General features: G+C 47.4%; 1 protein-coding gene across 1 annotated transcript in view; it reads left to right on the top strand.

Moving 5' to 3' along the window:
• Nucleotides 1-20,192, top strand: part of mapk15 (mitogen-activated protein kinase 15) — a gene marked incomplete at its 5' end in the record, with an annotated part of 107,369 nt that extends 87,177 nt beyond the window's left edge. The window contains one exon of the mRNA XM_080184094.1: nucleotides 19,273-20,192. Within this exon, the coding sequence (XP_080040220.1) occupies nucleotides 19,273-19,458 (186 nt within the window). The remainder of the gene's footprint in view (nucleotides 1-19,272) is intronic.
• Nucleotides 20,193-20,519: the final 327 nt, after the last annotated feature.

The raw sequence follows: 20,519 nt of genomic DNA, 5'->3' as shown, positions 1-20,519 counted from the left end.
TTGTTGACATTGAGGGAGAGATTATTGTGGCCGCACCAATTCACCAGATTCTCTATCTCATTCCTTTACTCTGTCTCTTGGTTGTTTGAGATCCGACCCACTACAGTGGTGTGGTCTGCAAACTTGAAAATCGAACTGGAAGGGAATTTGGGTGCATGGTCATAAGTGTACAAGGAGTATAGAAGGGGACTGAGGGGACGATAGTAGGGGACTGAGAACACAGCCTTGTGGGGCACCGGTGTTGAGGATGATCGTGGAGGAGGTGTTGTTGCCTATCCATCCTGATTGTGGTCTGTGAGTTAGGAAGTTCAGGATCCAGTCGCAGAGGGAGGTGCCAAGGCCCAGGCCACGGAGTTTGGAGATGGGTTTCATGGGAATAATCATAGAAATCTTAGAAACCCTACAGTGCAGAAAGAGGCCATTTGGCCCATCGAGTCTGTACTGACCACAATCCCCCCCATTCCCTACCACCCCATATCCTGATGTATTTTATCTGCTAATCCCTCTAACTTACACATCTCAGAACACTAAGGGGCAATTTTAGCATGGCCAATCAACCTAAACTGCACATCTTTGGACTGTGGGAGGAAACTGGAGCACCTGGAGGAAACCCACACAGACACGAGGAGAACATGCAAACTCCATACAGACAGTGACCAAAGCTGGCAATTGAATCCAGGTCCCTGGAGCTATGAAGCAGCAGTGCTAACCACTATGCTACCATGCCGCCCTAATAATGGTGTTGAAGGCTGAGCTTTAGTCAATAAATAGGAGTCTAACATACGTGTCCTTGTTAGGTTTCCCGGGGTTGAGCGCAGGCCCAGGGAAATGGCGTCTGCTGTGGACCTGTTGTGGCAGTAGGCAAACTGTGGTGGATCTAGGGAGTCCAGGATCCAGGTAGACTTTCTAGTGAACTCTCACTGTACTAAAGGTAAAGTTGCTATAGTCCCAGTTGATGTTAGGCTGCTTTCCCCTTTCAGGGGGACAGCTAAGAGCTGGTGAGGTAATTTAACCTGAGGGTCATCAGTCCTCAGGCGAGGGACAAGGTTGAGAAGGCGGAACCTTCATGAATAGCCTCAGCCGCTATGGGAATTGAACCCATACTGTTGGTTTCACTCCATATCACCAACCATCCCACAAATTGGTCGAGAATTTGTATATAGCATTTGTCTTCTGAATTGCTTTCTGCATATTATCTTTCAAAAACGGACATGCAGATCCCTTTGGATGTTAAAGGGGGATTTAAGGGGAAGGGAAATTTCACAGTAACTTCATTGCAGTGTTAATGTAAGCCTTACTTCATTTTACTTTAAAACTTCCCAATCTCTCGCCATTTCTGACCAAAGTCAAAAACTTCACACTTAAAACAAATCTTCTGGAATCTTTTGAGGATAAGAACAAAGAACAGTACAGCACAGGAAACAGGCCCTTCGGCCCTTCAAGCCTGCACTGCTCATTGGTCCAACTAGACCATTCTTCTGTATCCCTCCATGCCCAGTTGTGACCAGTAGAGTGGACAAGGGTGAGTCAGGGGATGTTGTGTATCTGGATTTTCAAAAGGCTTTTGACAAGGCGACGGTGCAGAGGGACCTCGGGGTCCTTGTGCATGAGTCGCAAAAACCCAGCTTGCAGGTGCAGCAGGTGGTCAGGAAGGCGAATGGGATGCTGGCCTTCATAGCGAGGGGGATTGAATATAAAAGTAGGGAGGTCTTGCTGCAGCTGTATAGGGCATTGGTGAGGCCGCAGCTGGAGTACTGTGTGCAGTTTTGGGCGCCGCACCTGCGCAAAGATATTTTGGCCTTGGAAGGAGTGCAGAGGAGGTTTACTAGGCTGATACCGGAGTTGAGGGGGTTGAGCTATGAGGAGAGGCTGAATAAACTAGGCTTGTACTCGTTAGAGTTTAGAAGAATGAGGAGAGATCTCATTGAGATGTATAAGATGATGAATGGGATGGATAGGATAGAGGTGGAGAGGCTCTTCCCGCTCAGAAAGGACAGTAGGACTAGGGGGCACAGCCTCAAGATAAAGGGGGGGCGGTTTAGAACGGAGTTGAGGAGGAACTTCTTCACTCAAAGGGTGGTGAATCTCTGGAATTCTCTGCCCGTTGAAGTGGTGGAGGCTGCCTCGCTAAATATTTTTAAGACGCGGGTTGATGGGTTTTTGATAAGAGAGGGGATTAAGGGTCATGGGGAGAGGGCGGGAATGTGGAACTGAGCCACGACAGATCAGCCATGATCTTATTGAATGGCGGGGCAGGCTCGAAGGGCTAGATGGCCTACTCCTGCTCCTATTTCTTATGTTCTTATGAGAGAAAACAGGAGTGGGATACTGAAAGTGCATGATCAGCCATGATAGTATTGAATGGCAGAGCAGGCTCGAAGGGCTGAATGGCCTACTCTTGCACCAATTTTCCATGTATCTGTATTCCATTGGCCACGAATCTTTAGCCAGAAGTGCCAAGGGAATGATCCCCAGCATCACAGATGTCAGCCAATTCAGCTAATTCAATTCATAACACATGATATTAAGAAGTGACTGAAGGCACGGGACCCTGCAATGGCAATAGTATTACAACTTGTGCTCCAGAGCTTGCTGCTCCCCTCGCCAAGCTGTTCCAGTACACGTAAAACATATCTACTCGCATTTTCAAATAATTTGTATAGATTGTGATTCATTTAAGAACATAAGAAATAGGAGCAGGAGTAGGCCATCTAGCCCTTCGAGCCTGCCCCGCCATTCAATAAGATCATGGCTGATCTGTTGTGGCTCAGTTCCACTTTCCCGCCCTCTCCCCATAACCCTTAATCCCCTCTCTTATCAAGAACCCATCAACCCGCTTCTTAAAAATATTTAGCGAGGCAGCCTCCACCACTTCAACGGGCAGAGAATTCCAGAGATTCACCACCCTTTGAGTGAAGAAGTTCCTCCTCAACTCCGTTCTAAACCGCCTCCCCTTTATCTTGAGGCTGTGCCCCCTAGTCCTACTGTCTTTTTTGAGCGGGAAGAGTCTCTCCACCTCTGTCCTATCCATCCCATTCATCATCTTATACGTCTCAATGAGATCTCCCCTCATTCTTCTAAACTCTAACGAGTACAAGCCTAGTTTATTCAGCCTCTCCTTATAGCTCAACCCCCTCAACTCCGGTATCAGCCTAGTAAACCTCCTCTGCACTCCCTCCAGGGCCAAAAAATTTAAATAGATCATCTCTAGATCATTCTGAAAAATCTCAGCACCTCTTGTAGCAGCTGTGGAGAGAGAATAGAGGCAGTGTTTCAAGTTGATCCCTAGTTACCCTTGGAGGGCAGTTGAGAGTCACCCACATTGCTGTGGCTCTGGAGTCACATGTAGGTCAGACCGGGTAAGGATGGCAGATTTCCTTCCCCAAAGGACATTAGTGAACCAGATGGGGTTTTCCGACAATACGACAATTGACGACTTCCGACAATCGACAATGGTTTCATGGTCATCAGTAGACTCTTAATTCCAGACATTTTTTATTGAATTCAAATTGCACCAGTTGCCATGGCGGGATTGAACCCGAGTCCCCAAAACATCTGTCTGCTAATCAATTCTCAATTCAAACCAATATATTACCCCAATCCCATGAACTTAATTTTATCTACTAAGCCTCTGCCTTCTGAAAATCCTGAGACCAGCCTGAATAAGTTCACCACTATAGTAACTGACTTCATTAGTAAGTGTGTTGAAGACTGTGGGCCAAAGAAGGAAATCCGTGTGTTCGCCAACCGGAAACCATGGATGAACAGGGGTATCCGCTGCTTGTTGGAGTCTAGGTCTGTGGTGTTCAAGTCAGGTGAGCCTGACCTATACAAGAAAGCCAGAAACATAGAACACTACAGCACAAACACAAACGGATCACATCTATACCTACCAATCCATAGAACTATCTATAACTCCCAATCCCTTTAAATCCCATATACTCATCCAGAAGTCTTTTAAAAGAGCCCAGCGAGGTCTACCTCTACCACCACCGACGGCAGCCGATTCCACTCACCCACCACCCTCTGAGTGAAAAACGTACCCCTAACATCTCCTCTGTACTTGCTTCCCAGCACCTTAAACCTGTGTCCTCACGTAGTGACCATTTCAGCCCTGGGAAATAGCCTCCGAGAATCCACCCTATCTATTCCTCTCAACATTTTATAAACCTCTATCTGGTCGCCTCTCAACCTTCGTCTCTCCAGGGAGAAGAGACCTAGCTCCTCAACCTATCCTCATAAGGCATGCCTCCCAATCCAGGCAACATCCTTGTAAATCTCCTCTGCACCCTCTCAATAGCTTCCACATCCTTCCTATAGTGAGGCGACCAGAACTGCGCACGGTACTCCAAGTGAGGCCTGACAAGGGTCTTATAAAGTTGCAGCATTACCTCCCGACTCCTAAATTCAATCCCTCAATTAATGAAGGCTAGTACACCATACGCCTTCTTGACCACATCCTCCACCTGCGAGGCCGATTTAAGAATCCTATGATCCTTCTGCTCTTCAACACAGCTAAGACTCCTACCCTTGATATTGTACTCCTGCATCCCGTTGGACCTGCCAAAATGGACCGCTACACATTTATCCGTGTTGAAGTCCATCTGCCACTTCTCCACCCAGTCTTGCATCCTATCTATGTCACACTGCAACTCCTGACATCCCTCCAGACTATCCACAACACCACCAACCTTCATATCGTCAGGGCGAACTTACTAACCCATCCCTCCACTTCCTCATCTAGGTCATTTATGAAAATGACAAACAGTAAGGGTCCTAGAACAGATCCCTGGGGCACTCCACTGATGACCGACCTCCATGCAGAAAAAGAGCCATCCACAACCACTCTCTGCCTTCTGCAGGCAAGCTAGTTCTGGATCCACAAGGCCAAAGGCCCTTGGATCCCATGCCCTCTCACCTTCTCAAGAAGTCTTGCATGGGGGACCTTATCAAACGCCTTGCTGAAGTCCATGTAAACCACGTCTACCACTCTTCCTTCGTCAATGTGTTCAGTCACATTTTCAAAGAACTCAACTAGGCTCGTAAGGCACGACCTGCCCTTGACAAAGCCGTGCTGACTATTCCTAATCATTCTAAACTTCTCTAAATGCTCATAAATCCTGTCCCTCAGAATCCTCTCCATCAACTTACCAACCACTGAGGTCAGACTCACCATTCGGTAATTTCCTGGGCTATCCCTGTTCCCATTCTTGAAAATAGGAACCAGTTAACAGGATTGAAACAGTATATAGATAGTCCAACTAGGGAAGGGTCCATACTGGACCTAGTATTGAGGAATGAGCCAGCCAGGTGGTCGTTGTTTCAGTAGGGGAGCAGCTTGGGAACAGTGACCACAATTCAGTAAGATTTAAGGTACTGATGGATAAAGATAAGTGTAGTCCTCAAGTGAAGGTGCTAAACTAGGGGAAGGCTAATTACAACAATATTGGACAGGAACTGAAGAATGTAGATTGGGGGCAGATGTCTGAGGGCAAATCAACATCTGGCATGTGGGAGGCTTTCAAGTGTAAGTTGATAGGGATTCAGGACCGGCACATTCCTGTAAGGATGAAGGATAAGTAAAGCAAGTTTTGGGAGTCTTGGATAACGTGAGATATTGTGAGCCTAGTCAAAGAGAAAAAGGAAGCATTTGTCAAAGCTAGGAGGCTGGGAACACACAAAGCAAGTGTGGAATACAAGGGAAGTAGAAAGAAACTTAAGCAAGGAGTAAGGAGGGCTAAAAGGGGTCATGAAAAAGCATTGGCCAGCAGGATTAAGGAAAATCCCAAGGCTTTTTATACATATATAAAGAGCAAGAGGGTAGCCAAGGAGAGGGTTGGCCCACTCAAGGATAAGGGAGGGAATCTGTGTGGAGCCAGAGGAAATGGGCAAGGTATTAAATGAGTATTTTGCATCAGTATTCACCAAAGAGAAGAACTTGGTGGATGATGAGTCTGGGAAAGGATATGTGGATAGCTTGAGTCATGTTGAGATTAAAACGGAGGAGGTATTGGGGTTCTTGAGAAACATTAAGATAGACAAGTCCCCAGAGCCTGATGAGACATACCCCAGAATACTGAGAGAATCAAGAGGGGAAATTGTTGGGGCCTTGAGAGAAATCTTTGTATCCTCACTGGCTACCGGGGAGGTCCCAGAGGATTGGAGAATAGCCAATGTTGTTCCTTTGTTTAAGGAGGGTCGCAAGAATAATCCAGGTAATTACAGGCCGGTGAACCTTACATCAGTGGGAGGGAAATTATTGGAGAGGATTCTTCGAGACAGGATGTAAGTGGATATATTAGTGAGAGGCAACATGGTTTTGTGACGGGGAGGTCGTGTCTCACGAACTTGATCAGGTTTTTCGAGTAAGTGACAAAGATGATTGATGAGGGTGGGGCAGTGGATGTTGTCTACATGGACTTCAGTAAGGCCTTTGACAAGGTCCCTCATGGCAGACTGGTGCAGAAGGTGAAGTCACACGGGATCAGAGGTGAGCTGGCAAGGTGGATACAGAACTGGCTCAAAGAAGACAGAGGGTAGCAGTGGAAGGGTGTGTTTCTGAATGGAGGGCTGTGACAAGTGGTGTTCCTCAGGGATCAGTGCTGGGATCTTTGCTGTTTGTAATATATATAAATGGTTTGGAGGAAAATGTAACTGGATTGATTAGTAAATTTGCGGACAAAGGTTGGTGGATTTGCGGGTAGCAATGAGGACCATCAGAGGATACAGATCAGTTGGAGACTTGGGCAGAGAAATGTGAGGTAATGCATTTTGGAAGGTCTAATACAGATAGGAAATATACAGAAAATGGAAGAACCCTTAAGAGTGTTTAAATCATTTAAAAGCATTTTTGTGGGCTTTTTGTACTTACCTCTTTAAGAATTCTGAGGGAGTGGTTAGAAGGGAGTTGTGGACCAGCAAGCTTTAAATCAGCGCCAGGTTTAAAAGGAGGCCTGGTGTAGACAGCGGGCAGCGTCGGAGCGGGCAGCGGAGTGAGAGGGAAGCAGAGTGAGCTACTAGGGCTTAATATCGAAAGGGCTGGAGAGGAAGAGGGCCAGGTAAGTGCGTGTGGAAATTTTCAATATTACTACAGTGAATAATGGAGGGGCATGTGATGTGTGGTTTCTGTATGATGTGGGAACTGGTGGACCCCAGGGTCCTTCCCAGTGACCATGTCTGCAGTAAGTGCAGGTTGCTGGAGGAGCTCCAGCTCAAGGTAGATGAGCTGGCCTCTGAGCTACAGACACTGAGGCTCATCAGGGAGAGGGAGGGTGACATTGTCAATGGGGTGCAAGTGACATCCACCCCCCCTAGACTGGCTAACTCTAAGGGTCAGGAACAAGAGGGGGCTGCTGAGAGGAGGAAGGGGGTGGGGAGAGGAGGAAGGGGGGTGGGGAGCGTAGGCCTCAGCCTCTCAATCTGCATAACAGGTTTGAGGTTCTTGCTTCCAGTCTGGACGAGGACGAGGGAGGTGAGGTTGGTGAGCAAACTGCACACGGTACAGTGATGCAGCAGAACATAGGCAAAGAGAAGGTGAAAAGGAACATAGTGATTGGGGATAGTGTGGTTAAGGGTATTGACACTGTCCTTTGTCACAATGACAAAGTGCACAGAAGGGTGTGTTGTCTGCCTGGTGCTCGGGTACAGGATGTCGCATCTGGGCTGCAGAGGAACCTGGAGTGGGAGGGTGAGAATCCGGTCGTTGTGGTACATGTGGGTGCCGACGACGTAGGCAAAATGCGAACTGAGGATCTGGGGAGGGAGTATGAAAAGCTGGGAATGGAATTAAAGAGTAGAACCGACAAGGTGGTTATCTCTGGGCTACTGCCTGAACCGAGTGCAGACGGGCGTAGGGTTGATAGGATTAAGGAAGTGAATGGGTGGCTCAGGGATTGGTGTGGGAGGAATGGGTTTGAATTTATGGGGCATTGGCACCAGTATTGGGGTAGGTGGGACCTGTTCGGGCGGGATGGGGTTGGTCTGAACCGTGCTGGGACCAGAGTGCTGGCGAATAGAGTAAAGAGGACTGTAGACAGGGCTTTAAACTAATTAGTGGGGGGGGGGAGGGTGTGAGGGTAGGTGACATTACGGGGTCTAAAGTTAAGGAGAGGGTACATGTAAGGGAAGAGGCCGAGGATGTCCCAATAATAGAGGGAGTAAGGGGCGTGAGTATGGTTGGTGGCGTTATGGCAAATAGGGTCCAGGTGAAGGCTGGGATGAAGGCACTTTATCTGAATGCACGAAGCATTCGGAATAAAGTGGATGAGTTGGTGGTGCAGATCGACACAAATGGATATGATCTGGTGGCCATTACAGAGACGTGGCTGCAAGGTGACAGGGACTGGGAGCTGAATGTCCAGGGGTATCAAATGTTTAGGAAGGATACGCGGGAGGGAAAAGAGGGGGGCGTAGCTCTACTGATTAAGGATAGCATCACGGTGGTAGCAAGGGATGATATTGGAGCCAAGGAGCAGAAAGCGGAATCGTTGTGGGTAGAGATTAGGAACAGCAAAGGGAGGAAGACGCTGGTGGGTGTCGTCTAGAGGCCCCCGAATAATGATCTGGAGGTGGGGCGGGTTGTTAACGCGCAAGTAAGTGCGGCGTGCAGGAATGGGACGGCCGTAGTTATGGGGGATTTCAATCTACATATAGATTGGTCGACCCATGTTGGACGCAGTGGGCTCGAGGAGGAGTTCTTGGAATGCTGCCGGGATAGTTTCCTCGAACAGTGTGTGTTGGAGCCGACGAGGGAGCGAGCTATCTTGGATCTGGTACTATGTAATGAGGTGGGTAGAATTAGGGACCTTGCAGTGAAGGATCCTCTTGGGGAGAGTGATCATTGTATGGCGGAGTTTCTGGTGCAGATGGAGGAGGAGAAAGTGGGTTCCCGGACACGCGTCCTTTATTTGAACAGAGGGGAGTACGGTAGGATGAGAGAAGAATTGGCGAATGTGGACTGGGGGAGCGCGTTGGAAGGAGGGTCTGCTGAGGAGCAGTGGAGGATCTTTAAGGAGATCTTTCTTGGTGCTCAGCGGAAATTTATTCCGATGGTCAAAAAGGACAGTCGGAGGAGAGGTAATAAGCCGTGGATAACGAAGGAGGTGAAGGAAAGTGTTAAATTAAAAGCGGAGGCGTTTAGAGTAGCTAAGAGTAGTGGGCGAGAAGAGGATTGGGAGAGGTTTAAAGGTCAACAAAGATTGACAAAGAAGTTGATAAAGAAGGGTAGGAGAAACTATGAAGCTGGGCTAGCGCTTAATATAAAAAAGGATAGCAAGAGTTTTTATAAATATATAAAAAGGAAGAGGCTGGCTAGGGTGAATGTTGGTCCCTTAGAGGATGAGAGGGGGGACTTAGTGGTAGGGGATGGGGATATGGCTGAGGTCCTGAATAACTTTTTTGTTTCGGTCTTCACGGAGGAGGACGTGAATAATTTGCCGGATGTTAGAGATGGAAAGGTGGTAGGACTGGAGGGTCTTAATGACATTACTGTTACTAGAGAGGCGGTGCTCAACAGACTGGAGGGGCTGATTGTGGACAAGTCGCCAGGACCGGATGGAATGCATCCGAGGGTTCTGAAAGAAATGGCGGAGGTGATAGTGGATGCCTTGGTGGTTATTTTCCAGACGTCGCTGGATTCCGAGGAAGTGCCGGAAGATTGGAAAGCGGCTAATGTTACGCCGTTGTTTAAGAAGGGTGCCAGGCAAAAGGCAGGGAATTATAGGCCGGTTAGTTTAATGTCTGTTGTAGGTAAAATGGTAGAATCCGTCATCAAGGAGGAAATAGCGAGGCATCTTGAGAGGAATTGCTTGATAGAGCAGATGCAGCACGGTTTCGTTAAAGGGAAGTCATGTCTGACAAATTTACTGGAGATCTATGAGGATGTGTCTAGGGCGGTGGATAGAGGAGAGCTGGTGGATGTGGTCTTTCTTGATTTTCAGAAGGCGTTTGACAAGGTACCTCACAAGAGGTTATTACAGAAGGTCGGGGGCGTGGAGTTGGGGGTAGGGTGTTAGCATGGATAGAGGATTGGTTATCAAATAGGAGGCAGAGAGTGGGGGTCAACGGGTGGTATTCGGATTGGCGGTTGGTGACTAGTGGAGTGCCCCAGGGGTCGGTGCTGGGGCCTCAGCTATTTACCATTTATATAGATGATCTGGAGGAGGGAACCGAGTGTAGGGTGTCGAAATTTGCTGATGACACCAAGACTGGGGGAAAGGCAAATTGTGCGGAGGGTGTGGAGAGTCTGCAGAAGGATCTAGATAGGCTGGGCGAATGGGCCAGGAAATGGCAAATGGAATTTAATGTTGGCAAGTGCGAGGTGGTCCACTTTGGTAGGAATAATGGTAGGAAGGATTATTACTTACATGGCGAAAAACTGCAGCAGGCGACAGTGCAGAGGGACCTCGGGGTCCTTGTGCATGAGTCGCAAAAACCCAGCTTGCAGGTGCAGCAGGTGGTCAGGAAGGCGAATGGGATGCTGGCCTTCATAGCGAGGGGGATTGAATATAAAAGTAGGGAGGTCTTGCTGCAACTGTATAGGGCATTGGTGAGGCCGCAGCTGGAGTACTGTGTGCAGTTTTGGGCACCGTACTTACGCAAGGATATTTTGGCCTTGGAGGGAGTGCAGAGGAGGTTTACTAGGCTGATACCGGAGTTGAGGGGGTTGAGCTATGAGGAGAGGCTGAATAAACTAGGCTTGTACTCGTTAGAGTTTAGAAGAATGAGGGGAGATCTCATTGAGACGTATAAGATGATGAATGGGATGGATAGGATAGAGGTGGAGAGACTCTTCCCGCTCAGAAAGGATAGTAGGACTAGGGGGCACAGCCTCAAGATAAAGGGGGGGTGGTTTTGAATGGAGTTGAGAGGAACTTCTTCACTCAAAGGGTGGTGAATCTCTGCCCGTTGAAGTGGTGGAGGCTACCTCACTAAATATTTTTAAGGCGCGGGTTGATGGGTTTTTGATAAGAGAGGGGATTAAGGGTTATGGGGAGAGGGCGGGAATGTGGAACTGAGCCACGACAGATCAACCATGATTTTATTGAATGGCGGGGCAGGCTCGAAGGGCTAGATGGCCTACTCCTGCTCCTATTTCTTATGTTCTTATGTATTGATAGGCAAAGGGATCTGGATGTACAGGTACACAGGTCACTGAAAGTGGCAATGCAGGTAGAGAAGGTAGTCAAGAAGGCATACGGCATGCTTGCCTTCATTGGCTAGGGTATTGAGTTTAAAAATTGGCAAGTCATGTTGCAGTTTTAGAGAACCTTAGTTAAGCTGCACTTGGAATATAGTGTTCAATTCTGGTCGCCACACTACCAGAAGGATGTGGAGGCTTTGGAGAGGGTACAGAAAAGATTTACCAGGGTGTTGCCTGGTATGGAGGCTATTAGCTATGAGGAGAGGTTGGAGAAACTTGGTTTGTTCTCACTGGAACGCCGGAGGTTGAGGGGAGACCTGATAGAAGTCTACAAGATTATGAGAGTTATGGACAGAGTGGATAGTCAGAAGCTTTTTCCCAGAGTGGAAGAGACAATTACTAGGGGGCACAGGTTTAAGGTGCGAGGGGCAAGGTTTAATGGAGATGTACGAGGCAGATTTTTTACACAGAGGGTAGAGGGTGCCTGGAACTCACTGCCGGGGGAGGGAGTGGAAGCGGATACGATAGTGAGTTTTAAGGGATTGAGCTATGAGGAGAGGCTGAATAAACTAGGCTTGTACTCGTTAGAGTTTAGAAGAATGAGGGGAGATCTCATTGAGACGTATAAGATGATGAATGGGATGGATAGGATAGAGGTGGAGAGACTCTTCCCGCTCAAAAAATGACAGTAGGACTAGGGGGCACAGCCTCAAGATAAAGGGGAGGCGGTTTAGAACGGAGTTGAGGAGGAACTTCTTCACTCAAAGGGTGGTGAATCTCTGGAATTCTCTGCCCGTTGAAGTGGTGGAGGCTGCCTCGCTAAATATTTTTAAGAAGCGGGTTGATGGGTTCTTGATAAGAGAGGGGATTAAGGGTTATGGGGAGAGGGCGGGAAAGTGGAACTGAGCCACAACAGATCAGCCATGATCTTATTGAATGGCGGGGCAGGCTCGAAGGGCTAGATGGCCTACTCCTGCTCCTATTTCTTATGTTCTTATGTTCTTATGTTTAAGGGAGTCTTAACAAGTACATGAATAGAATGGAAATAGAGGGATATGGTTCCCGGAAGAGATGGCAGATGGAGTTTAATCCGGACAAATGTGAGGTGATGCATTTTGGAAGGTCTAATACAGATAGGAAATATACAGTAAATGGCAGAACCCTTAAGAGTATTGATAGGCAGAGGGATCTGGGTGTACAGGTACATAGCTCACTGAAAGTGGCAACACAGGTGGAGAAGGTAGTCAAGAAGGCATACGGCATGCTTGCCTTCATTGGCTAGGGCACTGAGTTTTAAAATTGCAAGTCATGTTGCAGCTTTATACAACCTTAGTTAGGGGTTTTAGTTCAGTCAGGCAGCATGGTCGGTGCAGGCTTGGAGGGCTGAAAGGCCAGTTCCTGTGCTGGAATTTTTTGTTCTTTGTCCTTCCATTGAGAAAAAGATACAAAAGTCTGAGGTCACATACCAACCGACTCAAGAACAATTTCCATGTTGCTGTCAGACTTTTGAATGGACCTACCTTGCATTATGTTGATTTTTCTCTACACCCTAGCTGTGGCTGTAACACTACATTCTGCACTCTCTCCTTTCCTTCTCTATGAACAGTATGCCTTCCTATATAATGCACAAGAAACAAAACTTTTCACTGTATGTTAATACGTGTCAATAATAAATCAAATCAAAAAAAATACACCACATCCACTGGTTCTGCAATGTGTGATTCTGTGATATTGCCTGTGTGTGGTTTGAACAGTGTAAAGGGCTGGGACTCAGTGATATGGGCCAATGCAGATGAGAGGTTATTGATCTGAAACATTAGCTGTTTTTCTCTCTCGACATACGCTGCCAGATGTGCTGTGTATTTCAGAGATTTGTGTATTTGTTTGAGTTTATCCTGTAATGTGGATTAATGGAGCTGAACATAGAACATAGCCACACAAGAGGTTATTACAGAAGGTTAGGGGGCATGGAGTTGGGGGTAGGGTGTTAGTGTGGATAGGGGATTGGCTGTCAAATAGGAGACAGAGAGTGGGGGTCAATGGGTGCTATTCGGATTGGCGGTTGGTGACTAGTGGGGTGCCCCAGGGGTTGGTGCTGGGGCCTCAGCTATTTACCATTTATATAGATGATCTGGAGGAGGGAACCGAGTGTATGGTGTCGAAATTTGCTGATGACACCAAGATTGGTGGAACAGCAAATTGTGCGGAGGGTGTGGAGAGTCTGCAGAAGGATCTAGATAGGCTGGGCGAATGGGCCAGGAACTGGCAAATGGAATTTAATGTTGGCAAGTGTGAAGTTGTCCACTTTGGTAGGAAGGACTATTACTTACGTGGCGAAAAACTGCAGCAGGCGACGGTGCAGAGGGACCTCGGGGTCCTTGTGCATGAGTCACAAAAACCCAGCTTGCAGGTGCAGCAGGTGGTCAGGAAGGCGAATGGGATGCTGGCCTTCATAGCGAGGGGGATTGAATATAAAAGTAGGGAGGTCTTGCTGCAGCTGTATAGGGCATTGGTGAGGCCGCAGCTGGAGTACTGTGTGCAGTTTTGGGCGCCACACTTACGCAAGGATATTTTGGCCTTGGAGGGAGTGCAGAGGAGGTTTACTAGGCTGATACCGGAGTTGAGGGGGTTGAGCTATGAGGAGAGGCTGAATAAACTAGGCTTGTACTCGTTAGAGTTTAGAAGAATGAGAGGAGATCTCATTGAGACGTATAAGATGATGAATGGGATGGATAGGATAGAGGTGGAGAGACTCTTCCCGCTCAAAGGACTAGGGGGCACAGCCTCAAGATAAAAGGGGGGGCGGTTTAGAACGGAGTTGAGGAGGAACTTCTTCACTCAAAGGGTGGTGAATCTCTGGAATTCTCTGCCCGTTGAAGTGGTGGAGGCTGCCTCACTAAATATTTTTAAGACGCGGGTTGATGGGTTTTTGATAGGCAAGGGGACTAAGGGTTACGGGGAGAGGGCGGGTAGGTGGAACTGAGCCACGACAGAACAGCCATGATCTTATTGAATGGCGGGGCAGGCTCGAAGGGCTAGATGGCCTACTCCTGCTCCTATTTCTTATGTTCTTATGTTCTTAGAACATAGAACATTCCAGCGCAGTACAGGCCCTTCGGCCCTCAATGTTGCACCGACCAGTGGAACCAATCTAATGACCCTCTAACCTAAACTGTTCCAATGTTATCCATATACCTATCCACTGACCATTTGAACGCCCTTAATGTTGGCGAGTCCACAACTGTTGCAGGCAGGGCATTCCACGGCCTTACTACCCTCTGAGGGAAGGGGATATTAAGCAAAGATTTATGGAGTTGGGGTGGAAACTCAAGGCGAAGTCAGAAAGAGTAGTTATATCTGGACTCTTGCCTGTACCACGGGATAGATTAGAGAGGAAGATTTATGGAGTTGGGGTGGAAACTCAAGGCGAAGTCAGAAAGAGTAGTTATATCTGGACTCTTGCCTGTACCACGGGATAGATTAGAGAGGAATAGGGAGAGGGAAAGTTTGAACTCGTGGCTGAGGGGATGGTGCAGGAGGGAGGGGTTCAGGTACTTGAGCAATTGGGGCTCATTCTGGGGAAGGTGGGACCTCTATAAGAGGGATGGTCTACACCTGAACCAGAGGGGAATCAATATCCTGGGGGGTAAATTTGCAAAAGCGATGCAGGAAGGTTTAAACTGATTCGGAGGGGGGGAGGGATAGTGAGGAAAGGGGGTGAAAGTGAGGGGGGCATAGTTGGGGAATGCAAGGCACGGCATAGTGGGGGTGGGGCGGAGCAGGGTTTGAAATGCGTGTACTTTAATGCGAGGAGTATTCGCAATAAAGTGGATGAACTTGCAGCGTGGATCAGTACCTGGGACTTTGATGTTGTGGCCATTTCTGAGACTTGGATAGAGCAGGGTCAGGAATGGATGTTGCAGGTTCCGGGGTACAAATGCTTTAGTCGGAGTAGAGAAGAAGGTAGAAGGGGGGGTGGGGTAGCATTGCTAGTCAAGGACTGTATCACAGTGTCGGAGAGAAAGTTTGATGAGGACTTGTCAGTTGAGGTAGTATGGGCGGAGATTAGAAATAGGAGAGGAGAGGTCACCCTGTTGGGAGTCTTTTATAGACCTCCTAAAAGTTCTAGAGAGGTTGAGGAAAGGATTGCGGAGACAATCCTGGTTAGGAGTGAAAGTAATAGGGTAATTGTTATGGGGGACTTTAACTTTACGAATATTGATTGGAGTTGCTATAGTTCTAGCTCGCTAGAGGGGTCAGTGTTTGTACAAAGCGTGCAGGAAGGTTTTTTGTCTCAGTATGTAGACAGGCCAACTAGAGGTGAGGCTATATTGGATTTGGTGCTGGGAAATGAGCCAGACCAGGTGCTAGACTTGGAAGTTGGTGTGCATTTTGGTGATAGTGACCACAATTCGGTTACGTTCACCTTAGTGATGGGAAGAGATAGGCGTGAACCTCGGGTCAGCAATTTTAGCTGGGGTAAGGGCGATTATGAGGCTATCAGGAGTGAATTAGGAAGCATGGATTGGATTAGGGGATTGCAGGGACTGGGAACATCTGAAATGTGGAATTTTTTCAAGGAGCAGCTACTGCAAGTCCTTGATAGGTATGTCCCTGTCAGGCATGGTGGATTTGGTAGGGCTAGGGAACCGTGGTGCACTAAAAGAGTTGAGTCGATGGTTAAAAAGAAAAAGGAGGCTTATGTTCGGATGAGATTGGAGGGCTCAGATAGTGCACTAGAAAGCTTTAGATTGGCTAGGAGGGAGTTGAAGAGTGAGTTGAGAAGGGCTAAAAGAGGACATGAGAAGACTTTGGCTGATAGGATTAAGGAGAATCCTAAGGCGTTCTATAAGTATGTCAAGAACAGAAGGTTGGTCAGGGCAAGATTAGGGCCAGTTACAGACAGCAGGGGGAAGTTGTGTGTGGAACCGGAAGAGATTGGAGAAGTATTGAACCAATATTTCTCTTCGGTGTTCACGCAAGGGGACATGAATATAGCTGAGGAGGACATTGGGTCGCAGGGGTGTAAAATAGAAAGTATTACGGTTGATAAAGAGGATGTGCTGGAAATTCTTGAGGGGCTGAAAATAGATAAGTCCCCTGGTCCGGATGGGATCTACCCTAGGATTCTCTGGGAGGCTAGAGAGGTGATTGCAGAGCCTCTGGCTCAGATCTTCAGGTCGTCATTGGTCTCTGGTGTAGTCCCGGAGGATTGGAGGATAGCGAATGTTGTCCCATTGTTTAAGAAGGGGAACAGAGACTTTGCCGGGAATTATAGACCGGTGAGTCTTACTTCTGTTGTGGGCAAGGTTTTAGAAAAAATTATTAGGGATAGGATTTATAGTTATTTGGAGTGTAATGAATTGATTAGAAATAGTCAGCATGGTTTTGTAGCAGGTAGGTCGTGCCTTACTAACCTTATTGAGTTTTTTGAGAAGGTGACCAAAGAGGTGGATGGGGGTAAGGCAGTTGACGTGGTATACATGGATTTTAGTAAGGCGTTCGATAAGGTTCACCATGGTAGGCTTCTGCAGAAAATGCAGATGTATGGGATTGTGGGTAATCTAGGAAGTTGGATCAGGAATTGGCTATCAGATAGGAGACAGAGGGTGGTGGTGGATGGTAAATATTCATCATGGAGTGCAGTTACGAGTGGTGTGCCTCAGGGATCTGTTTTGGGGCCACTGTTGTTTGTAATTTTTATTAATGATCTGGATGAGGGTATAGTTGGGTGGATTAGTAAATTTGCTGATGACACCAAAGTTGGAGGTGTGGTAGATTGTGAGGAAGGGTGTCATAGTCTGCAGGGAGACTTAGATAGGTTGCAGAGCTGGGCCGAGAGGTGGCGGATGGAATTTAATGCGGAGAAGTGTGAGGTAATTCACTTTGGTAGGAGCAACAGATGTGTCGAGTATAGGGCTAACGGGAGGACTTTGAATAGTGTGGATGAACAGAGGGATCTAGGTGTGTGTGTACATAGATCCCTGAAAGTTGGGAATCAAGTAGATAAGGTTGTCAAGAAGGCGTACGGTGTCTTGGCGTTTATTGGTAGGGGGATTGAATTTAGGAGTCGCAGTGTAATGTTGCAACTGTACACTACTCTAGTGCGGCCGCACTTGGAGTACTGTGTGCAGTTCTGGTCCCCGCATTACAAGAAGGATGTGGAGGCGTTGGAGAGGGTGCAGAGGAGGTTTACTAGGATGTTGCCTGGTATGGTGGGGAGGTCCTATGAGGAGAGACTGAGGGATCTAGGGTTGTTTTCGTTGGGAAGAAGGCGGCTAAGAGGGGATCTTATTGAAACATATAAGATGATTAGGGGTTTAGATAGGGTGGATAGTGATAGCCTTTTTCCTCGGATGGAGAAAGCTAGCACGAGGGGGCATGACTTTAAATTAAGGGGGGGTAGCTACAGGACGGATGTCAGGGGTAGGTTCTTTACCCAGCGGGTGGTGAGGGATTGGAATGCCCTGCCTGCTGCAGTTGTAGATGCGTCTAGTTTGGGGGCGTTTAAGAGATCTCTGGATAGGTTTATGGACGAAAAGGGATTGGTATAGGCTAGTGGGTCATTGTTTTTGTAACTGGTCGGCGCAACATCGTGGGCCGAAGGGCCTGTTCTGCGCTGTAATGTTCTATGTTCTATGTTCTATGTTCTATGAGTAAAGAACCTACCTCTGACATCCGTCCTATAATTACCACCCCTTAATTTAAAGCTATGTCCCCTTGTGTTAGCCATCACCATCCGAGGTAAAAGGCTCTCACTGTCCACCCTATCTAACCCTCTGATCATCTTGTATGCCTCAATCAGGTCACCTCGTAACCTTCTCTCCAATGAAAATAACCTCGAGTCCCTCAGCCTTTCCTCATCAGACCTTCCCACCATACCAGGCAACATCCTGGTAAACCTCCTCTGCACCCTTTCCAATGCCTCCACATCTTTCTTATAATGCGGCGACCAGAACTGTACGCAATACTCCAAGTGCGGCCGCACCAGAGTTTTGTACAGTTGTAACATGACCTCACGGCTCCGAAATTCAATCCATGTACCAATAAAAGCTAACACACCGTACGCCTTCTTAATAACCTTATCAACCTGGGTGCCAACTTTCAGGGATCTATGCACGTGTACCCCGAGATCTCTCTGCTCGTCAACACTACCAAGAGCCCTTCCATTAGCCCTATATTCTGTACTCCTGTTACTCTTACCAAAGTGAATCACCTCACACTTTTCCGTATTAAACTCCATCTGCCGCCTCTCAGCCCAGCTCTGCAGCTTATCTATGTCCCTCTGCAAACTGTAACATCCATCCTCACTGTCTACAACTCCTCCGACTTTGGTGTCGTCAGCAAATTTACTAACCCATCCTTCTACACCCTCATCTAGGTCATTTATAAAAATGACAAACAGCAGTGTCCCCAAAACAGATCCCTGAGGAACACCACTTGTAACTGAACTCCAGGTTGAATATTTCCCATCAACCACCACCCTCTGTCTTCTATCAGCTAGCCAATTCCTGATCCAAACTGCTAAATCACCCTCAATCCCATGCATCTGCATTTTCTGCAGTAGCCTACCATGGGGAACCTTATCAAACGCTTTGCTAAAATCCATATACACCACGTCAACTGCCTAACCCTTATCCAACTCTTTGGACACCTTCTCAAAGAACTCGATAAGGTTTGTGGGGCACAACCTACCCTTCGCAAAACCACGTTGACTATCCCTAATCAATTTATTTCTCTCTAGATGATTATAAATCCTATCCCTTATAATTCTTTCCAAAACTTTGCCCACAACAGAAGTAAGGCTCACTGGTCTATAATTCCCAGGATGGTCTCTACTCCCCTTCTTGAACAAGGGGACAACATTTGCTATCCTCCAGTCTTCCGGCACTATACCTGAAGCCAATGACGACATGAAGATCAAAGCCAAAGGCTCTGCAATCTCCTCCCTAGCCTCCCAGAGAATCCTAGGGTAAATCCCGTCTGGCCCAGGGGACTTATCTATTTTCACACTCTCAAGAATTGCCAACACCTCCTCCTTATGTACTGAGTCCTGGGCCTGTGCTGATTTCATGAAATCTCTGGGAAGAAACTTGTACTGGGAGAGTTTCATTTCTTTTCCTGTTTTGCAGAATCCTAGGCCACAATCACAAGCTCGAGAGAGTCGACCCTTTAAGAAGATGTTCCAGACAACATCAAACATGGAAGCAGCTGGAAATCCAAAAGCAGCCTGGGGTAGCTATTCCCAAAGCTACGGTGTCATCAGTCAAACTGGGCTGGAAAACCTGCGTAACCTTCAAATACGGAACAAACCGTAGCTACGCAACACAGGGCCTGCCATACACACAACAACGCACAATGTACAGAGGACAGACTGCAGGAATTATACATGTACGCACACAGCTTGTGTGGGAATTACAGAGGACACAGGCAGAACTGCTGTTGAATAGCAGCTCTGATTCCCATAGCTCTGTGACATGCGAGATACCAAATTATTTTGTATATTGAAATCTGATATGTGAAAAATGATTTTTAATGTGAATTATTAACTCTATGCAATCAGCTCTGCAGAGAAGTGGCTAATTGCTGCATTCATGTGAGTTCTGCACAAGTTGCTCCTGACTTGTTCCCTCTGTCCACTGCAGCCTCCATTATAAACTGGACTAATCCTGACAGGCTCATTCTAGCACACAGTACAGTTGTTCTGTGAAAGTGCCTTTGGGATAGGAGTTTGGATTACAACCTGGGGGATGTGGGGATCTGGGACAGCCAGCTGTCAGGGGTGAGGAAGTGTGTGGCTCCTGTGGGAAGGGGGGCTGTACTTCTATTGTGATTTGCTGAGTTCAGGAGAGTGTTCAGCTTCATTCTCAGCTTGGATCACTCTCTGATTCCTCATTCCTGCTGGCCTTTATGCAGGTGAAGTATTTGATGTTTCCTCTTTGTCATTCCCTTTAAACACTTGGTGCTGTGGAATCTTTGATTCAGGGTTAATAAGGACCAATCTCTTGTCAGAATGAACTTGTGAAGATATGCCAGAGCAGCTGATGTGTGATTTTTTTTTTTAATAACTTTATTAAAAGCGATACAAATGTACACAACTGTTGTTTGAATGTGGGGACTCAGTGAGGTGCTTCTTATATACCAGCACCTGCTGTATGGGGTAGACAGATCCTGCACCTACCAGATCAGGGGACTCCATTGTGACAGGCCCATTGATGTACTAGGGGAAGCCAGGAGCACTTGACAATGCACTGTTCTTTCAGCATGGACCCCTCTTACACTGCAGAGTTCCCTTGGTACTGTCCCCTCCAACAGTGCAGTACTCCCTCTGTACTCTTCTCTCTCTTTTAGTGAGGGCTGTATATAAACCCCAAACTGC

The sequence above is a fragment of the Carcharhinus amblyrhynchos genome, unplaced genomic scaffold (assembly GCF_965287045.1).
Source record: "Carcharhinus amblyrhynchos unplaced genomic scaffold, sCarAmb.v2.hapA scaffold_561, whole genome shotgun sequence".
NCBI lineage: Eukaryota > Metazoa > Chordata > Chondrichthyes > Carcharhiniformes > Carcharhinidae > Carcharhinus > Carcharhinus amblyrhynchos.
Note: the sequence above shows the minus strand (reverse complement) of the source record. Positions and strands in the feature narration are given on the sequence as shown.